General features: G+C 38.9%; 1 protein-coding gene across 5 annotated transcripts in view; it reads left to right on the forward strand.

The window, feature by feature from the left end:
* Positions 1 to 18,413, forward strand: part of LOC126355812 (cyclin-L1) — a 63,567-nt gene extending 45,154 nt beyond the window's left edge. The window contains exons 1-9 of one of the 5 annotated variants that reach the window (XM_050006252.1): positions 435 to 3,121; positions 3,641 to 3,761; positions 3,859 to 3,923; positions 4,029 to 4,233; positions 8,012 to 8,187; positions 8,342 to 8,446; positions 9,826 to 9,927; positions 13,406 to 13,543; positions 18,137 to 18,413. In XM_050006252.1, the coding sequence (XP_049862209.1) occupies positions 2,991 to 3,121; positions 3,641 to 3,761; positions 3,859 to 3,923; positions 4,029 to 4,233; positions 8,012 to 8,187; positions 8,342 to 8,446; positions 9,826 to 9,927; positions 13,406 to 13,543; positions 18,137 to 18,278 (1,185 nt within the window). In that variant the 5' untranslated portion in view covers positions 435 to 2,990 and the 3' untranslated portion in view covers positions 18,279 to 18,413. Of the gene's footprint in view, positions 1 to 434; positions 3,122 to 3,640; positions 3,762 to 3,858; positions 3,924 to 4,028; positions 4,234 to 8,011; positions 8,188 to 8,341; positions 8,447 to 9,825; positions 9,928 to 13,405; positions 13,544 to 18,136 lie in introns of those variants that run through there. The other 4 variants (XM_050006253.1, XM_050006249.1, XM_050006250.1 and 1 more) reach the window with 4 other exon arrangements.
* The last annotated feature ends 4,438 nt before the right edge of the window (positions 18,414 to 22,851 follow it).

Genomic DNA, 22,851 nt, shown 5'->3' on the forward strand with positions numbered 1-22,851 from the left:
TAGTACATATTGGTGTATATACAGTGTGTGCATAAAGTCCGGGAACAATTATTTATTGATTTTTTTATTTTATTTTATTTATTTATTTATTTTTTTTTTTTTTTACGAAATTCAATATGTGGTCATGCGTGACCTGGCAGATGTCAATATGGTAATCAAATTCTTGCCATACCCGTACTAGATGCATTGTCGACTGTGGCAGTAGCTTTCCGTATTCTCTCCTAGAGCTCCGCTACATCACATGGTAGAGGCGGTACATACATCTTTAATGTGTCCCTACAGAAAAAAGTCACACGGGATGAGATCTGGTGATCGGGGAGGCCATTTCACATGAAACAGCTTGCTCTGCACCTGAACTCGCCATGTTTGTGACTAGCGCTGACTATCGGCAAATTTCCATACTACACTGTGGCATTATACGGGGGGGGGGGGGGGGGAATAAAAAAAAACACAAAAAAAACCTTTAAGATTTCTTGTCAAAATGACATATATATGATATCTGTACAGTGTTTGGTTCTTGTGCAATAAATAATTAGAAGTGTTCCCAGACTTTATGTACACCCTGTATATGCAGACTGAAGTGACGAATGAAAATTTATACTATGCCTGGGATTCAAACATGGGTCACCTGCTCGCTGGGCAGATACACTCTAACCACTTTTCTACCCTGGCCGAGTAGCTTTGCACGATTGCACAGGATTGCACAGACTAGCCCAGACTTGATCTTAATTCCCATTTATGCCTCGGCCAGCTTCGTATTCCCGCGAAACTCGAACAGCATTGCAGAGGCTCTCCAGCTATATTGGAAAAGCACATCAGCATTGAACAAAACAGAGGATCCTGCCTGAAATCCAGTTCTAGGTACTTTGATCAAATAAAACAATATGGTTCCTGAGGCTTTACCATGTGTTAAACATTTATGATATATATGCAGACCAAAGTGACGTCCCTTCAGTCTGCATATGTACATCACAGGTATTTGACACTTGGTACTGTCTGTGGAACCATGTGGTTTTATTTGAGTATGTACTGACTCCATACAGGAATTTTTAATTATTGCTGGTATTGGTTAGGTGGTAAAACACTGGACTTTTGTTGGGAGAACCACAATAAACTATTGTTCAGCCATCAGGATCTAGGTTTCCCATGACTTTGACAAATCGTCTTAGCCAGTTATCAGGATTTCTTTGTAAAGTACACAAGTGATTCACTAAGTAAATATGAGCTTGTGCTCCCTCTCTGTGAGCTCCATTTCTTTTTGATCACGGCAGCCAACCTGTTAAACAAAAACACTATTGAATTACCAGTAACAAAATTTGTCAAATGTTCATGAATATAGAAATATATGAAATAATTGTATGATAAGCATTCTAAGGGGAAAAAAAAACCATAACCTTGGTTCAATTAGAAGAGGGATAAGTATTGTGAGAAACAATGTTAATTCACGAAAATCTTAATCTTCTCCCACTCAGAGTCATGTAAAGGTTTTGCTGTTACTGCAGCAGTTCAATGATCTTATCTCATTGGGAGTTTTTAAAAGGAAAAAAAAGTACCACTGTGTACCCAGAAAAGAATGTAGGTGAATCAGTCTAATGTTACAGGAAGATGTTCAAACAGTAAGGATGTAGTCTGTTTTGCTTTTAGTATCATTACAAAGTACATATTTTCATCATAATCATATAATGCATGTTGTGCACTAACTTTTGTTTCATTTCAACATAGCGTCACATAAGTGGACTACTAGAGAGATTGCAAGTGGGCCAGATCAAATTCATCATCGTCTTAGTTATTATACGGTTAAGATAAAGTGGCATTATGATACTCTTAACTGTGTACTCATTGACTGTTCAAACACTTTGCTGCCATTATTGTTCAAAAATGTCACAGAAACTGATTACGGTGTGTGATGTAATGAAAATAATGAATTTTTAGTCGATCCCTTCGTCATTTTATGGAAATTGTGGCTCTTTGAAACAAAATAACTGATCTGTTGGTAAGTATACATTATAGGTCAAACCATGTTTGTGGAAGACATAATGTGCAAATGTAAGCCACAGAAATGAAATGTTTGTATGTTTTCTTCCCCCCACCCCACCCCACCCTTTTCCCCCTCAAACTTGCTCTTCCTCCTTTTGCCGTCTTTTTCTCTACATTTTTTATCACATTTGAAAACATATTTAACTATAAGAAGTGTTATAAGTTGTTAACTTTTTGTGTGTTTACATATTTCTATTAGCTTTATATCTCACATTGTCTTGCAGTGGATTTCTATTTAAACCTGTTGGCTTGGTTATTGTTTCCCCAGAACAATAATGGGTTTGAATGTCACATTCTGCAAATTAGTTGCTATGTGCAATGAAAAGGGCACTAAAAGTCTACAAAAGAAGGCCACAGTGTACATCAGAATGTATGTATTTGTTACTTAAGACCAATGTAAGGAAAGATCTACATGAAAATGTATTGCCCTGTTTAACAATTTCTCTGTTGTTGAGATTCCTTCTGAGAATTTTGCTAATTATTTTTTAAAAAAAAATACTTTGAGTCTACATGTAAGTTTGTGTTAATTACTTCAAATTGCAAAATGTAGTTTTAGCAGTAATTCCATTTACGGGGAAATTATTTTGGTAAGTATTGAGGGCTAACCTTTTATCCACAGCTAGTTTCCAATAGATTCCACAGAGTACAGTGAATATTCTGAATGAACATGAAAGTTCCTTTTTGGAAAATGGAAATCAGTTTGTGTATAGTGCAAAACCAGGTAACAAAGGTGCGGTGCGTGTGATGGTTTGTGTGAAAGGTATGTAGAACTAGGTATGTTGTGAAACTTAAACATAAGCTGTTGACATTTAAGAGAAACATTGACTTGTGAAGTTTTGACTGTTTCCCAGTCAGAAACTGATGCATCGCTGTGAAGTTTTGACTTTCTCAATCAGAAGCGGATTTATGGGAGTGAATTTTCAACTTTTCCCACATCAGATGCTGATTTATTGATGGATGTGATGCAGTACTTCACTGGCATACTTTTGGAGGTGCTTCAAGAAAAGTTGTCTGTGTGTTCAACAATGAAGAAAGAAGAAATTCAGTGGAAGTGTGCAGCAGTTATAACAAAACTTAAGACTTGGTAAGGTGTTGGCTGAGAGGAATACTATTGTCAGTAAAGTACTGTTTGTGTACAGAAGGAAACATGCTAGGGGACTTGCTCTGGATTTTCAAAGAGAATTGTGCAAAGCACCTTGTGGATGGAAACTGTTCTGTTTATTAATTTTTAGTTCTGACGCTGTTTTGTAAGTTAATTACTGTCCTTGGTGTCGCTGTCACACTAAAGTTAATGGTATAAAGCCTATTGTTTCAAGCAAAAGAAAAGATTTTGTTGGGTTATAGGTTATGTGTAAGTATTTAAGATTTGGCATTTACACATCATTAAAGTCCTATGCCAGTTAATGATGATTAATCACTGTTCTGTTTACAGCACATTTGAAGCATTTCATCAAACTACACAATGTGTGTGTTACAACCTACTACAGACCAGAAGAAGTGTTCATGTTATTTTGGAGAAAATAATTTTTTGTTCAACTATTGCTGTCATGCTATAGTTTGGAATATTTATTGCTTAGAGTTTGGTTGCTTTTGTATGTTACAGGACTATCCAGCCAATGATACTGGACCAGAATTATATAGCTCTCAAAACTCAGGTCATTAAGGCAGAAAGGAGAGTGTTAAAAGAGCTTGGTTTCTGTGTTCATGTAAAACATCCTCACAAGGTTAGAAAGTGCTAGTAAAAGTTTAAAATTTTCAATATTATTATTGGTATATTTCATCATTAAATGTATAAATAATGAAATATTTTTCTGCTTTCAGTTAATAGTAATGTACCTGCAAGTTCTGTGCTTCGAGAAACACCAAACTCTCATGCAGTTGGCATGGTAAGAATATCTTGTCACACATTTTCATAGAGTTATATTAATCTATTATTAAATTTGTTACTGTTACAGAATACTAAAAAGGATCACACCATTGTTTCTTTGCAGGAATTACATGAACGATTCTTTGCGGACTGATGTCTTTGTACGGTATCAGCCAGAGACAGTTGCTTGTGCTTGCATTTACCTAACATCCCGTCGACTAGGTATTCCACTTCCAAAATCCCCAGCCTGGTACAGCCTGTTCCGTGTTGAAGAAAAAGACATTCAAGATGTGTGTATGCGCATTTTACGCCTCTATGCCCGCAAGAAGGTATAAACAAAACGAAAATAGATGACCAGTAGTATAAATTGATATCGATTTACCTCTGCTTTTTATTAAACTTTGCTTCAGTTACATTTACGCAGTTTTATGTGGTGATATATGGTGTTATACCCAGCTCAGAATTACAAAGTGATTGGTAGCGGGTAGCGTACAGGACAGCTACCAATTAACAAGCAATCAGAGAACAATCATGGTCACACCTCCTATTATGCTCATTGTTTTAATATTGCTCTGCTAATCAGGTACCAGTTGCCATAGTTTGTTGCAGACACCGCTTATGAGCGGTAATATAACAGTGGTGTTGCTTTTTCTATGTATGATGAGTATTCTACTCAACAGACTGCCCTAAACTAGTTGTGCAAGTGTACAGAGGAGTGTTAGGACTTTTTCCACCTTCTAAGTAAGCCCAATACTATATGTTGATAGACATTGTGTTTCCAGTATGGAAATGCCCGCCTGTTGGTGGCACAGTTACATTGTTTACACAGACAGATATTAACCAACATCGCCCCCTCCAGTGCTCTACTATCAATCACTTTGTTATTTTGATTGAAGTATAGTTCTTGCAACTTCCTAAAAATTTTATTTATTCTTTGTACTTGATTTTTGTCACTAAGATGGCCATTTTGTGTCTACATGTTTGATTCTGTGCCACCTATTTGACAGTCAGACTTCCTCTATTTAATTGTACAATTTTTAGGTGTCTTGGGAGGTCTTTTATCATGTGAATTAGTTTTTGCCTGTTTATTACATTGAGTTTCCATATCCCACTGGGGCGTAGTGTGAGAAAAGCTTTTTTCCCCAAGAACACAGTCACAAACATGCAAGGTGTGTGAGAAAATGAGAGAAATTTTTTTACCAAACAACAATATTGTTGCTTTCAAAGTAGTTTCCTTCTGCAGCTATACACTGGCAGAGTAGTTGTTGCCAGTCTCGGTAGCAGCACTGAAAGGCTTCAAACGAGAGGGCACATAAAATGTCAGTCACATCCTTTCAAATGTTCTCCAGAATCCCAAGACATCCTTTTGAGACATTTTTCAGTTTTGGGAAAAGAAAAAAGTCACAAGGACTCAGATCAGGTAAATGGGGGGAAGAGGTTGTGGAACAACAGGAATGCCTTTTGAGGTCAAAAATTGATGGAAGTGGGAACAACTTCTTTATGCTTGGTACATCTACTACCAAAAAACCCAAATCTGTATTGTTTTGACTAGCTCATTCGGGCTTTTTATTTCAGTGTACCACTCCTCACTTTATTGCTTTGTCTCAGGATCGTAACCAAAAATCGAGGATTCTTTGTCTGTGATTATATGACCTTGCCACTAGAGGTCATTGGAAATCCTTTCAATATAAGTGCACTTGCTACTTGGAATGTACTGCTCAGTTGTGAGGTTTTATGGCACAATTTTTTTACAAAACTTTGACAAAAGTTTAATGTATGCTGAAAATCTTCCTAACATCAGTTGTATCTCAAAAGAGAAAGCCTAATGCATTCAACATCTTAGTTGGTTTTTGAAGTTGAAGGTCCCCCTCAGTGAGGTTCATTTTTAAACATGTTCTCAGCCTTCCAGAAATGATTTGTGCCAGTGAAAAACTTGTCTCTTGATACAGAATATTTCCCGTAGACCTGTTTCAGTTTTTCAAAAGGACACACTCAAGTACGTTCCAAGCTCAACACAAATCTTGATTACATAACATTGCTCTAAATTCTGCTATTCCATTTTTGTAACACAAAAAGCACAACTTCACTGATTGCACACTCAGGAATCACATGATGGCTGTATGGAGCTGAAAAGCAGACTATCTGGAAGGGATGAACACACCAATCTACACAAGTAGAACAACACAGTGTTGCCAGATTGCTCAGTGTTGTTTGTCTCATTACTTTTTTTGCACACCTCATACATTAATTATAAATCCTTGGATAAAGTGACAGCATTGTAGTGTGCAAGTCCCTTTGAAGTGTCATAGTCTGGGGCTTTCAATGGTCTGCTGCTCCTATTTCTTATTAGCTCGCAGAGAACAGATAATTCAACATGCAGTTAAAGTATTCAACAAAGACAAGTGTTGCTCCAGCAGTTGTGGGAACAAAACTTGATCGTATGTCAAGGTGCAGCCATATGCAGGTCAGGTACAAGTTTATGCATGCTGTAATTAAGTAGTTAATCATCGAAACAACAAAAGAAAATATCTTCACTGAAAGTGGTGATGACTTGATGTTATCAATGAGATTATTAACAAGCATAAGAAAACAATGTGACTACTGTCTATAAAATACAAAACAGTGGATATGACTCAAAAGTACTGTCAGTGATAGATGGAACTCTGTGTAAATGGGCTTCTGCAAAGTTTGTGTTCTAAGGTTGTCAGTTTTTTCTGAGTACCAGTGCATTCAAATGTGGAATCTGGCCATATCTCTGTACATTGTAGGCTATATGCTGTAATCAGTACAATTGAGAGTGCCCCTTTTGTCTGTAAGGCGATACAACGAGGACACTGAGATGTTGAATTCACTATATGGAAAGAAGGGCAGCATGAATGGTTGCAGGTTTATTTGACTTGGGGGGAGAGCATCACGGTGATACTGAAAAACTGAACTGGCAAATGCTTAAAGGTAGACAAAAACTTCCTAAAGACAACTTTTAGTTATGAATCTCGGGATATACTACAGTTACTATGTATTGCCCCTATAGGGATTGCAAAGTCAAGTTTAGACCTATCACAGTGCACATAGGAGCAATTAAGCAATTATTATTCCCACATTCCACATATAAAAAGGAAAAAGGTGTTCTAATTATGGGTACAATAGAAAATACCCTCTGTCGTGCACTGTGGAGTGTGGTTAGCAGAGCATGACTGTAGATGCAGGCATTACTTATGACAAATGGTGGGGTTATTTTTTAACCCCAGCTACTTTCATGCCTCATTCTTCTTCATTTGATATAGTTAATCTCAGGGAAGGATCATACTGAGATTGCTTATCTGCAGAAGCGCCTCATATTATAAGTGACTGTATCTTATATATTCGTGATGCAACTCCATTGTTTTGTTGTTCCACCCAGTAGAGAGTGCACAAGAACAATGTTGACATAGTCCTGTTGTCACGAAATGTGGCAGCCAGAAGTTTAGCTTGAGATTTTCATGATACCATATGGAAGTTAATGTTAAAAAGTTGAAGTAGTAGTTAACGGTTTACTGTACCCTCAGTTTCTGTAGGTGCTTGTGTTCACTGCTGTAGTAAACAAGAGCCTTCATGGCAACAGTTATCGTTGATGGTTGGCGTTGTTCTAGAGGACATAGCACTTGTGTTGTAAAAAGAAACACAACTTGAGATAAATATTGTCTTGTGTGATTGTTTATTCAGACTAATGCCCATGCAGCCTGTTCATTTAATGCAGTGAGTAGTGACTGCTAATGAAATGCAGTAACATGAATTATTAGTTTTAGACCAAAATACTGTTTTGAACTTTCTACATGTAATCAGCTAAGTGTTCTCAGCAGAAGAGGAGAATCAAATGTCAACAGCTCTACAGGTTAAAAATAGTAGCTTGATAATTCACAGGGGAGGCTAAGGGATAAGAACAGGCAATTGTAACATAACTGGATGACATTGATCACAGAAATTATGTTATGAAATTCGTTTGTGTGCTTATATTGTGTATAATGTTTTACTGTGTTAATATTTGAGAAATATTTTATCCATGTATTTTCAAAAGTCATCTGATAAATTACAAAATTGTTGATTATAATTGAAGATACTTAATTGCAGCCAAATTCTGAAGAGTTGGAGAGGCGTGTGGAGGAGCTTAGGAAACAGTACCAAGAAGCGCGATTAAAAGCTCGAGGTACAAATAGTACAGGTACTGGAGGTGGTGCAGGGAGCAATAGCCCTGGCTCACCTTCACGAGCTCGACATACTTCTCCACGATGGGGTGGCTTTATCAGGTATATTTTGATTGAAATACTTTATTTCTATACATCTGTCAGCTGAATCACTGACAACAATTTCAAACACATGTAAAATATAATGTTATTTGTGTGACACAAGTACAGCTGTACATTTTTGTGGCTCTTTCCATTTTATTTCATTTATTTACAGCCGAAATAATCACAACTCTGAAAAACACAGGAGTCGAAGTAGAACAAGATCTCCAAGCCATAGCCCACCACCTTCAAAGCACAGCAAAAAGTCCAAAAAAACAAGGTGAGTCAAAATTGAACATCATCTAAATTTAGATGATGTTTACCTCGTATGAACAGTATCCATCTATTATAAGTTCTCTGACTATGGCATTAATATAGGGTTACTTGCTCTGACTTTATTTACAGAAAATAGGCTCTGTTATAATATGTTGGTTAGCATATGTTTTCAATTAGTTTCTCTGAAAAGCCTTGTTTTACAATGAGCTTGAGCGAGTGAAATCTTAAGGTGTTTTTTTTTTTTTAAATACTAAAATTGAATGTTGCACGGTCCAGGTGTGTGTTTGGTTTTGGGGATACATTACAAACCTGGAAAATTTGGAGGTTGTTCAAACATTGAGCCAGGCTTTTTAGTGAGAAACAGGACGACATGGCTACTGAATTTGCTATAGTGTTGTTGTATTGCAAAATAAAAAAATTAAAAAAATATGAAAAGCTGATGAGGTCAAGGGAAACTAATTGGTTTGAAATAAGGAAGTGTTTCAGTACTGCAAATTTATTATTCTGACTGGATGTACAAATTCTGTTTGAATGATGCCTCTACTGTTAGCTGACAATGAGGCAATGTGTGTTTCTTGTAGTTTTGAGACCATGAGAGCTGCAGTATGCGTCCTGGCATTGTCGTGAAGGAAGATGGTCTCTTGAATCACACTTTTGTGATGATTATTTTCCAGCTCCATTAAATTAATCTGGCCTGTTAGGCCTATGCAATTTCTGATACTCTCACCTGTCGATCATGTTAAAGAATGTCTCTAACTGCACAAATGTTTTCATTTGTAGTGCTGGTTTAAGGATTATGATCATGTTCCTGATTTTCCATTTGTTGTTGCCCTTCCTTGAAGTATTTGTTTCAGAGGCGCGCGCGCGAGACTTTGACAGTGTGTGGTCCCCAAACTGTGTAGTTAATCTCTGAAAAATTTCCATCTCTCGAACTTTTGCAAGAGTAATAAATTTCATAATTATGTGTTGCACAGTGGAGGGGTGCAACTTTTGCTCAGACAGAATGAGTGCTAGTGACGAATTGTTTGGGAATGTAGAAGGCTGGTTCTCCCCACTCCTAAGGACTTCACCCTAGCACAATAGAAGCGTAGGCTCAGCTCTAACAACTTCGGGAACAAAGTTCCTGTTTATATTTGATTTACCCTCGTACTCGCATCTTTGATGCTAGTAGTCTGAGTTGTTGGCTGACCATTAAGTTTCCGTCATTTTCTCTCTTTTGGCCCTAAAAACAAATATTATGTCTGATAACTTGTGTGTGTGTGTGTGGGGGGGGGGGGGGGGGGGGTGAGAGAGAGAGAGAGAGAGAGAGAGAGAGAGAGAGAGAGAGAGAGTGCTAAATAAATGTTATATTGCTTGAACTGCAGGGTTTTGTGTTTATTCCAGCCGCAGTAATCACAGTTCAGACAAACACAGGAGCAGAAGCCGTACGAGATCTCCCAGTCATTCACCACCACCAGTGAAACATAAAAAGTCAAAAGCCAGCAGGTAGGGGACACATTAAGTACATAATCAGAATTTAAGTGTTTTAATGTTAAGTACCTTACATTGGAATGTGTAAAAAAAGTTTACTTGCGTAGTGGCGGCAGAACAGACATCAAGGTTTAGAAATTTGCAAGGTTTCAGAGCCAGTGGCTCCTCCTGACAGAAGGGTCGAGTTGCCCTTCTGCCAGAGAAGGAAGCCACTGGCTCTGAAAGCTTGCATATTTCTTTACCTTTGTATGTTTTTTCTCCTCCTGCTGCTTGGTGAGATAGGATTTTATTCATCCATTTACATTACACAGGGTGTTTAAAAAAGAACGACCTGATTTCAAAACTCTCTATTTATTGATAAAAACATACTACTAACATAGGATAAATTGCAAAATACTAAAAAAAACCTCTAATAGTTTTAGGTATGCTATTACAAATGCTCTGTGTGTTCACCACCACCAGCATGAACATCATTTAGAAGATAGCTAAATTTGTCATAAACTCTTCACAATCTGATTTTACAGAAGTTATGGTGGCTGTTATTCTGTTCTCCACTTCTTCTATGTCATGAGATAAAAGGGGGTGAATGTGCTTTCCTTCACATATTCCCCCAAGAAAAAAATCTCACAGGGTCATGGCCTGGCAATCTTGGGAGGCAAGAATGCAAGGCAGTGTCTCAGGGTCCCGTGCGCCCTATCCCAGCATTGAGGTGGCGTGTCATTGAAAAATTAATGTATGTTGTTTTGCCTATGTGGTGGAGCTCCACCCTGTTGTAAATTTAAATCATCGGAGCCCTCCTGAAGTTGTGGAGAAAGCCAGTTCTGTAACATTTGAAGGTATCTCATTCCAATTACTGTGTTTTCCTCAAAAAAGCAAGGATGTACACTTGTTCATGAGAATGGCACAAGAAACCTTCACTTCAGGTGCCTCTCCTACCTGAATTTTGTGAGGATTACGGAGTCCCCATATGTGCATGCTATGTCAGTTCACTTAGTGCTAACATTAAATGTTGCTTCATCACTGAAAATTAGCCATGGTAAAAATTTATTGTCTTCCATGTCCTCTGGCAGAGCATTGATGAAGTCAACCCATTTCTTTTTATCACAAACCCAAAGTGCTTGCAGTAATTGTAGTCTGTATGGTTTATAGACCAAATGATGCCTTAACCCTCACCACAATCATATGAGGCCCTGGCAGTTCTCTGCTTGCGAGGGGAGTAGACTTCTGTGGAGTCTGCTCAAATGTTTCCCGAGTTCTTTCCACCATGTCATCAGAAGTGTGAGCTCAAACTGGACTCTTACCTTTACACAGGCATCCAGTCTCTTCAGATTGGCGATACCAACAATGAATGTTTTTTTTTGGGGGGGGGGGGGGAATCAATGCCAACTAGTAGCTCACTGGACTGAAATCACTGACTCACTCTTTCCAAATTATAGTGCACAAAATACCTTCTTTTGAGTGGAAACTATCTTACTTGTGATTGCAAACTTGGAAGATGCATTGACTGAGATCTAGGGACTATTTTCTAAACTCTAGGCCACGCCCACTCAAAGAACACTTATTTACTTGCGCCGGTAGTCCCATGTTTGGTAATAATTACTGTCCAAAATTGGATCACTATTTTTGAAACACCTGGATTTTCAAAGATTGATTCTATATCAAGAGGCAGAGGATTTTGTTTTCTTTATAGTGCATTGTAAAAGATTAATAATTAATCAACTGTTGCATCAAAGAAAACTGAAAGGAAACAAGTGCCACTCAGCGACATCGTGCAGTCTGTCAGTCAGTGAGAAGCTCTTTCAGTAGGAACTTGAGCAAATTGGGAGAAACTTCAGTAGGACTTAGGACACATTGATACAGCCCATTTGTGTGTAACCCTGTATGTACTTTGCATTGAAGATTATACCTGGCAAATGTTGATGTGCATAAATACTGTATATTACCATTTATTCAGGGTGATGTGGGGAACAAGATGCATGAGTAATTGAGATATTTTCAAGCGCGTGTTCTGAACGGTGGCTAGTGGATGGGTAATAGCAGGAGCAGGAGCAGCATCAGTGGCAAACATCTGTATGCACCCAGACACTGCTCAGTGGAGTCATCTTCCGCTGCTGATGGTCCCCGTATGTGCGTCATTTGTGCCCCCCCCCCCCCCACCTCACCCTTATATATATATGGGTGGATGGTCCGCCCACAAATAATTGGGAATACAGTGTATAATTAAATTTGCCATTTATTAAAAACAATGGCGTTTTTAAGAGGAATATGAACTTAAGTCGGTGTTGAGACCTCCATTTATAGTTTGCTTCAAAATTAAAATTCAAGCATTTGAGGATCATTACCAGATCGAAAATGAACTTGTATCTTATGATGACAGGTTTCCAGAAGGTTGACTTTTTACTTCTGTTTAATATTACTTATTTTGTGAGACCAGGAACTCAATGGTTGCAGTCATGGAGTATTGTATATACTTACCTTGATGAGATCGGGTTTAGAACTCACGTGCCAGGAAAGTAAGTTCTGTTGGTCAATTGAGGTGACACAAAATGTAAACTTTCATGTATGTATATTGAAGTTTGTTCTAACATCATTACCATTTGTTTGTTAAAACAACGAAGTTATAATTGGTCTTTCTCATCTTGGATATCCATTGAAAGAAATAAAATATTCAGGTACAAAAACGTGTGAGAATCTGACGAGGTGGGTTATGACTTTATGTATATGAGAAGTGTTTACCACCAGTCTCAAATGAGCTGTTGTACTGCAGTGACTGTGTCAGCCGATCATTGTCAAAGATAAAAATGCTACCATCTGTGCTCCACAACACTTCTTTGAATTGCACTTAGTACATATTCTCAGCCCTAAAACACCACACACTGTAGTAGATTGAGTCATCAGAATTTGTGCTGGTGTGTGCATCTACTTCAGGGAATGCTGAGTGTGTTTCAAGGGGAGTCAGTTTCATGTTGCAGTGACTGAAAAATGTTGAAAAGTGCACAGATAGAAGTCTCATAGTGAACTGTTGATCCTTGTGCAGTTAATCTTCCAGAGGATGGACTAACTTACTTTTATGTTTCTCACAATGGACATTGTTCTGTCCGTCATTGGATTTCCTTATTGATGAAGCATTTATGATCTGTTCGCTAAACTCCTATTCTCATGTATTTTTGAGCAGTTATTGAAAAAGCAGTAAGAATTAGATGCCACATTACTTCCAGAATTACCAGTTTCTCTCTAGCTTTATTTAGAAACCACATTTTAGTTATTAATTTCCATTTGCATATTACTGAACTTAATCAGTTTTTTTATTATTATCCTTAGGGAATCAAAATGTGTTAAAATTTTAATAAGAACCAGTTAGCAATAAACCATTTTTCTTTTTTCACTTCTTTGAATTACAGGATATAAGCTATCAGAATTGTGGGGAAATTGTTGACTCAGAAAATTACGCTGTTTCGCTGATTTACAAAAAATACTTTTCCTTCCGTTGCAGGACACGATCTCTATCCCGATCAAGATCTCGGTCTCGGTCGCGTTCCCATGAGAGGAAGAATCGTAAGTGGACAAAAAGTCGGCGCAGCTACTCTCGTTCTCCAAGTCTTTCACCACACAAGTCACGAAAAGCAACCAGGTAATAGATTTATAATACTCCCATTTCTATATTAATGTACAAACCATGCATAATAGTTCAGCATTACCATTTATTCTGGCCTCAAGTGCATAACAGTTAACCAAGCAGAATGTGGTACCATTTCTGTATAATCAAAGAACTTGCTGCTCTTTCACGTGTACTGTATTGTGTTGATTTTCATGGAAAAAGTGCACAAGGATCAATTAACGTCTTAATTTGGGGCAATTCCACATAAAAAAGTATTCCCTCCAAGTTCGTAACTTTTTGTGCAACAGTCTTTTACGGGGTGAGACAGCTAAGTCATAACACCCCTTGTATCTCCCCAACCGCAATAGTTACAAATATGCCATTTGGACAGTGAATTGCATGGACGGGGCTACTTGACTGCATCACATTTCATGTTTGTGCTATTTTTGATTACAGAGCGTAACATGATGGGCTTGAAAAGACTGTTTCAAATATGTGTAAATCATAATATTTAGGTGAAGGTTTTTGAGACACAGATATGTTCTTGTATCATGTTCGTCCTTCGAAGCGGTTTTGTCCAATGCAATCTTTCCTGTTGACACTGAGGAACTTAACATGGAAGGCGTTGTTTTCCTGCCTCTCAATAATGCCGCAAGGTGATGCACTAGGTATCTGGAGAGAAGGGTATACATGTGCTGGTGGGGTAATGAGACATTGCATTTCCATCGTAGTTTCTTGGAACAGACATGTGCACCAACGAAGAAAAGTTAGATATGCTTCTAGTGTAGGGTGAAAGCAGAAGAAATGCTGTTGGAGCAATAAAGCGATATGGAGGGCTGTATCCTGATTGGGAGCGTCCTAGACGTCAGCTTCGTGCACATACTTCCAAGAAACTACGTGAATCGGGATATGGAACACCATGCAGAGGACAAGGCAGAAAACTGCAACTGGCGAGGTATATGAAGAGGGCGTTCTAGTATTTGCACATAACCACCCTACTGCTTCGTCGCGACATATCGCCTCGGAATGTGGTATAAGTCAGAGAAGTGATCTACACTTATTGCACCCGCATAGATTTCATCTGTTTCACCTTTCATACATCAAGCACACTCCGGTGTGGATTTTGAACGGCGCCAGTAATTTTGCCGGTTTGCTCTGCAGTGCCTACAAGATGATCCAACGTTTTTTCAACAGGTGCTTTCTACTGATGAAGCGACTTTCACCAACCACGATAATGTGAATTTGCATAATATGCCTCGCAGCCGTTAACAAATCATTCAAACAGCGACTACAAATGTGCATTGCAGCAGAGGGGAAGCATTTTGAGCATATGCTTCAGTAAAGTTTTATGTCATGTACAGTATGTATTTTGCATCTTTGAGTGTATTTGCTTCATATTGTGATCAATAGTAAATATTTTCAGATAAAAAAAAACAAATACATACAAAATAATACATAATAATAAGGGCCTCCTCATTTATATTTGTATTTCTATTTCTGTTACTTAAAACATATTAACATCTTGTAGTATTTTAATACTGTATGTTGTCTCCTATTTTGGTATCACAGGTGTCAAATAACTGAATAATATTTGCGCAACATCCTCAGTTAATTTTTGCACAAAATATCGCAGTATGTATTACTATTGTCAGGTAAATGGGCGTGTTTGTGTAAGGATCGACTCGCAACGTTTACTGTGTACTCTACACAACAGGAAAGGTCACATTGGACTATTTACCTATTCGTTTTTATTTTTTTTAGCCCATCATGTTACGCAAAAATTTAACATAGGGTTCCATAAAAAAAAAGATAGCCTCATATCTCTGTAATAAAAAATATCACAAACATGAATTGTGATGTATTCGAGTAGCCCCTCTCCCTGCAATTCACTGTCCAAACGGCACCTTTGTATCTATTACGGTTGGGGAGATACGAAGGGTGTTATGACTTCAGCTGCGTCACTCTGTATACGTAAACAGTTGTTACAGAGTGAGGTGGTGCAGTAATAAGGTACTGGATATGTATTCGGGAGGACAGTAGTTCAAATTCTCTATTAGCCGTGTAGATGTAATTTTTCCATGATTTCCCTAAATTGGAATGGGGGTAAGAAATGAAAGAGGAAGCCGCCTGGTAGAATTTTGCACAGAGCATAACTTAATCATAGCTAACACTTGGTTCAAGAATCAAGAAAGAATCTTGTATACATGGAAGAGTCCTCAAGATACTGGAAGGTTTCAGATTATATAATGGTAAGACAGAGATTTATGAAACAGGTTTTAAATTGTTAGACATTTCCAGTGACAGATATGGACTCTGACCACAATCTATTGGTTGTGAACTGTAGATTAAAACTGAAGAAACTGCAAAAAGGTGGGAATTTAAGGAGATGGGAACTGGATAAACCGATTAAACCAGAGGTTGTACATAGTTCAGGGAGAGCGTAAGGGAACAAATGGCAGGAATGGGGGAAAGAAATACAGTAGAAGAAGAATGGGTAGGTTTGAGGGATGAGGTAGTGAAGGCAGCAGAGGATCAAATAGGTAAAAAGACGAGGGCTAGTAGAAATCCTTGGGTAACAGAAGAAATATTGAATTTAATTAATAAAAGGAGGAAATATAAACATGCAGTAAATGAAGCAGACAAAAAGGAATACAAATGTCTCAAAAATGAGATCGACAGGAAGTGGAAAATGGCTAAGCAGGCATAGCTAGAGGACAAATGTAAGGATGTAGAGGCATATATCACTAGGACAAGATAGATACTGCCAACAGGAAAAATAGAGAGACCTTTGGAGAAAAGAGAACCACTTGTATGAGTATTAAGAGCTCAGATGGAAACCCAGTTCTAAGCAAAGAAGGGAAAGCAAAAATATTGAAGGAGTATATAGAGGTTCTATACAAGGGCGATGGATTTGAGGAAAATATTATGGAAATGGGAGAGGATGTAGATGAAGATGAAATGGGAGATACGATACTGCATGAAGAGTTTGGCAGAGCACCGAAAGGTCTAAGTCGAAACAAGACCCCAGGAGTAGACAAAATTCCATTAGAACTACTTATAGCCTTGGGAGTCCCAGTCCTGACAAAACTTTACTCTGGTGAGCAAAATGTATGAGCCAGGCGAAATACCCTCAGACTTCAAGAAGAATATAATAATTCCAATCCCAAAGAAAGCTGGTGTTGGCAGATGTGAAAATTACGAACTATCAGTTGAATAGTCACGGCTACAAATTCCTGACACAAAATCTTAACAGATGAATGGAAAAACTGGTAGAAGCCAACCTCGGGGAAGATCATTTTGGATTCTGTAGAAATGTTGAAACATGGGGATTAAGGAAAGGCAAACCTACGTTTCTAGCATTTGTAGACTTGGAGAAAGCTTTTGACAATGCTGACCGGAATATTCTCTTTTAAATTCTGAAGGTGGCAGGGGTAAAATACAGGGAGCAAAAGGCTATTTACAATTTGTACAGAAACCAGATAGCAGTTAAGAGAGTTGAGGGGCATGAAAGGGAAGCAGTGGTTGGGAAGGGAGAGACCGGATTGTAGCCTATCCTCGATGTTATTCAGTCTGTATATTGAGCAAGCATTAAAGGAAACAAAAGAAAAATTGAGAGTAGGGATTAAAATCCATGGAAAAGAAATGAAAACTTTGAGGTCTGCCGATGATATTGTAATTCTGCCAGAGACAGCAAAGGACCTGCAGTTGAACGATATGGCTGTATCTTGAAAGGAGGGTATAATATGAACATCAACAAAAGCAAAATGAGGATAATGGAATATAGTGGAATTAAATTGGGTGATGCTGAGGGAATTGCATTAGGGTGTGAGACACTTAAAGTAGTAAATGAGTTTTGCTATTTGGGGAGCAAAATAACTGATGATGGTCGAAGTAGAGAGGATATAAAATGTATACTGGCAATGGCGAGGAAAGTGTTTCTGAAGAAGAGAAATTTAACATCGAGTATAGATTTAAATGTCAGGAAGACCTTTCTGAAAGTATTTGTGTGGAGTGTAGCCATTTATGGAAGTGAAGCGAGGATGATAAATAGTTTAGACAGGAATAGTATATAACCTTTCAAAATGTGGTGCTACAGAAGAATGCTGAAGATTAGATGGATAGATCAGATAACTAATGAGGAGGTATTGAATAGAATTGGGGAGAAGAGAAATTTGTGGCACAACTTGACTAGCAGAAGGGATCAGTTTCTAGGACATGTCCTGAGGCATCAAGGGATCACCAATTTAGTATTGGAAGGCAGCATGGAGGAGACCAAGAGATGAATACGCTAAATAGATCCAGATGGATGTAGGTTGCAGTAGGTACTGGGTGATGAAGCAGCTAGCACAGTATATAGTAGCGTGGAGAGCTGCATCAAGCCAGTCTCTGGACTGAATACCACATACAACAACAGCAACAATGACATAGTAGTGTGTAACTCTCCGTTTTGCCCAGGAGATAGCAGCAGAGAGGTCTGACACTGGCTTGATAGGAAGACAAAAGAGGATGGGTTCAGTTCAGTATTTACAAATTTGTTTTGATTTAGATTATGATAAAGCTAATCTAACTGATACACTATCACATATTATCTATTCATAAGGAACTTAATGATAGTATTTGTTGCAGGGAGAAGACGAGGCATCGTTCACGTTCTCGAAGCCATGAAAGTCGTCGTGGTGAAAATTATGACAGGTATTATTCTAGTGGAAAATCACGCAGTAGACATTCATCGCGTGGTGTTGAAGATCGGCCAAAGGAGCGTCGATAGCAAAGACAATGTGCACAGTTGTCTGATACTTGACTGCCTATTTCTGGACACTATGAAGTGCGACGTGATACTTTTTTTAATATTTTGTGTGAAAATTGTAAATTTCTTGTACATTAAAATTTATATTTATAGTAATTTTTCGTTTGGATCTACCCTTCACTATTGCTAACACTTGGTTTAAGAACAATGAAAGAAAGCTGTATATGTGGAAGAGCTACTATAAGATTTCAACTTGATGTATAGGGTCTTTCATATAATACACAATTTAAAAAATGCAATAATTAATTCAAAAATACATCATAATAATACATTCCCATTTAAGTATGGAAAATTATATCAGGCATATGTCCACCTCCACTGTCTTAGCAGGCAGTTACTTGCTCTATGAAGTTTGTGATGACCCTCCCACGGACGTGTGTCTTGTGGTCATTAATGACATGTTAAGTTAAAGAACGGTTTGTGGTGTGTTCTGGTAGACCTTGGAATTCACACAACTCCATAAAAAAAAATCACATGGAGTATGGTCACAAGATCTGGGAAGCCATTCCAGGTCGCCATGAAGTGAGATTACAGACAGAGGGAATTTTTCATGGACTAGAGTTATTGTCTAGCAGGATGTGCGACATGTAGCCCAGTCCTGCTGAAACCACTTACTGCCTGTATCACCTTAATCCAGAGCAGGCCAGAAATTGTTTCTGACCATTTCACTGTTAACATTTGCTGCATTATCTAATGTTGAAATTTTCAAAAAAGAAGAGGCCATTCAAGCCACCTGCCTATAAGCCACACCAAACTGTGGTTCACAGTGGATACACGTGGCTGTCGTCGTTTCTTGGCTCATCCTAGGGTTTTCTTGGCCCCATATACAGCAATTTTGTCGGTTAATGAGCCCACACAGATGAAAATATGTCACTGAAGATTATTCTTCTTCAAAAATTGTTGTCCTCTTCTTGTTTTGTGAAAATCTACTTTTTGAAATTTTTCTGTTTCGAATAATTTATAGGTTTAAGATTCCTTAGTCAGCCAAATCTTGTACGGGTGTATATGAAGATCCTTTTTCAAATTTCTTTGAGGCTCACAGCACACTATCCTGCACCAATGCAATGTTTTGTTCCGTATGAAGTGTATGGTTTTATCCATGCGGTTTTATCGTTGCAATGGACCCGCTTTCCTTGATTACGTTATCAATCTCGGATCTCTCAATGCTGTAGGAGCATTATTACGTGCAAAGATCCCTCCAAAGTCTACAAACATTCTCAGCGTAGCATTTGCCAGTTCTGTGATGGGTTTTCACGATAAGATATCCCTCCTTTGTGAACTGCTCAATGGCAACATAGTATGGAATACGTAAACAACTACTGATCAAGTAATTAGAATAACAATTGATATTAAAAGTAATTAATACAGTGCTGTAAACTTGAAAGCAAAATTTTACCACCCTTTTTAAAAATTGTGTACTATATGAAAGACCCTTTATAAGGGCAAGACATTTTCCTTCCCTATCCTTGACACAATAGAAGCTTGTGCTCCTTATGTAATGACCTTGATGTCAACGGGATGTTAAACCCATTCATCATCCTCTCCTCTTTTCATTTGTCACCGTCACTGTCAGTCACATGGTGCTCAGGTGGCCTGCTTGTCTGTTGCATATCAATTCTGAAGGCAGTAACTGTTCTCAGTTTAGAGGCGAACAGTGTTTGTATTATTCATTCTATAATACAACCAGGTCCCCACAGATGAGCACATGCTTCTGTTGAACAGCTTCAACCATATGAATGGGAGCATACTGGTCTTGCGGGAAGTTGAACAGATGTAAGTGTTGACTGCAGAGTGGAATAGTGGCCCGTTATTTTCAGTGATGAAAATAAGTGCTTTCTGTATACAAGTGATGGAATACTCGTATATGGCATAGACCTGGTGAATTTTGGAATGCATTTGTCCTTGACACTCAGGTCCCACACCAGGCTTCCATGGCATGGAGGGCAATCAGTTTACAAATTACAGTCACATTTGGTGTTTCTGTAGGACAAAGTAACCAGTGCCCGCTACACTGCACAGGCTGTTATCCCATTCACTTGCTGGTTCTTCAACAGGAAGGTGACATGCTGTTTCAGCAGAATGATGCACATCCACATATGGCTCCTCCAGCACATTGTGCTCTTCAGGGTGTACAATTGCCCTGCCCAGCAAGACCACCAGATCTATCAGCTGATCATATATGGGACATGATGAAGTGGAAACTGATTCATTCTCCACGATCTGTAAGGACCATTGTCAAACTGCAACAAAAGACGCTAGATGCTTGGGACAATCTACTGCTGGATTCCATTCGACACCTTTATCATCATTTACATACAAGAATACATGCCTGCATTGCCACCAGAGAGGCATACATTGTGAACTTATTGGGTACCCTTTACTGTGATGTGTGTTTCATTTGGTCTGAATTTATCATATGCTATTATAGTTACGAACTGCATCATGGCATCTCTTGTCCATAAAATGATCTTATCCTTGCGGGTGTTGCATTTCTTTCCTGGCAGTGTAGAACATGTACAGAAACAAGACTCCAGTTACAAGAGTTGAGCGGCATGAAAGGGAAGAAGTGCTTCAGAAGGGATGAGACAAGATTTTAGCCCATGCCTCTTGTATATCACTACTGATTAGGTGTGACAGTTCAGATCTGTCCTTTTTTTCATAGTTTTCTTGCAACAATAATGTCATTGTAATGAAACCCACTCTGGCCCATATAATCTAGAAGTGTATCAATGCATGTAAATCTTGCTTCCAGTATGTGCAACTGAAGCAAGCAGTTCAAGAAGCGACAAAATGCATGAGAGAGAGTATCAGTGATAATGTCTGGGAGCAGCACAACCACGACCCATCTGCCGATGCAGTTGATAATATAAGTATGTATTTTCAACCATCTAAGGTGAAAGTGGACCATTGAAGTCGAGATAAAAGTGTTGAAACTGTCCTTTGGGGATGTTGAATTGACCCAGTGGAGGTTGTGCATGGCATCAAACTTTACAACATTGACATGGTAAGCATGTGCACGTCCAGGAGCAACAGCCTGACTTAACCCCTATCCAAATGAGGCATTCAGTGACAAGGTGAGTAGCAGCCTGTAGGCCTGGATGAGGGAAGTCTGAACTGCCGAGAAGACTGTGGTACAGTGAGGCTGGAACAGGGGGTGGAGGGTACATAGCGTAGGTCACAAAGCATCAAGGAAACAGCATGGCTCGCTAGTCAGTGTGGTAGCATCATCTTGTTGCAAATGGCAGATATCCAGATTAGCTTGTTAAAGGCACACCAGTTCGTCCAAGTGCAAAAGTGAAGAGAGGGTGTGTACAAGCAACATGTAATCGGTGATGACATTATCTGTTCCTTTCATTCGACAGACATCAGTGGTATACTGGCAAATGAGGTACATGCTATGAAAGTAGCTGGCTGTCAACTCATTAGCAGGATTACGGATGGCATCCACAAGTATTTTGTGATAATTACAGATCGGCCTTCTATGTCCTCATGAAAGTGACGGACCACCTTGTATATCGCAAATAATGCCATGTCAAAGATGAACCAATTACACTCACTTTCAGAAAAAATTAGAACACCCTGAATGATTAGAGATAGGACATTGATATTCACAGGAAATGCACATTAGTATGTTCTGCAGACATTATTAGCATTCCAGTCACCTCAGTTCAGCCCTGTTGCCTAAGAGGCACAGGGTCCACCATAGGCCCTGATAACTTGTTCCATGCGTGATGGCACAGATAGTACAGCTACCCATACTGCATTCACTTGGTTCCAAAGTTCATCTGTGGTGGCCAGCATTGGCCCACAGTGCTGCACCTGTTGTTTCACCATATCCCACACATTTTTGATTGGCGACAAGTCTGGTGATCTGACGGACCAGGGCAAAACATTGACATTCTGTGACACCAAGAAGGCATGTGTTCACGCAGTAACGTGATCTGCATTGGCTTGCTGAAAGGTGACGTCTGGGGTGTTGTACAGAAAGGTTATGGCTACGGGTTGCAGGATGTCATTATGTAGCCCACACTGGTCACTGTGTCCTGGACATGCACCAACTGTGATTTATGGTTGTACCCAATAGCACCCCACACCATAAAGCCTCTAGTTGGCATTGTATGTCTTTTGCAAATGCAGTCACTCTGATGCTGTTTCCCCTGTCTGTGGCAAACCAGAATGTGGCCATTATTTTCAAACAAACAGAACCTGGATTCATCCGAAAACACTATCCGATGTTATTCCTGCCCACAGTGACGTCGTTCCATACATCATTGCCATCTAGCATGTTTCTGCACATATTTGTCAAAAGTACGTGGAGAAGTGGCCAATGTGCATGTAACCAATGCCATAATAAATGGCCACAGACTATCACCTCTGATAGTGTACGATGTGTTATACTGTTGCACCAGGGCTGAGAAGAGAATGCAGATCTATCCTGCAATTCCATTAGGAGGAGGTATCGATCTGACCCTTCTTGTCATGTTCTGCGGCCTTCTGTGAAACATCTACACACACTCGTTGCACTACCAAAACA

This window comes from Schistocerca gregaria, chromosome 3 (assembly GCF_023897955.1).
Source record: "Schistocerca gregaria isolate iqSchGreg1 chromosome 3, iqSchGreg1.2, whole genome shotgun sequence".
NCBI lineage: Eukaryota > Metazoa > Arthropoda > Insecta > Orthoptera > Acrididae > Schistocerca > Schistocerca gregaria.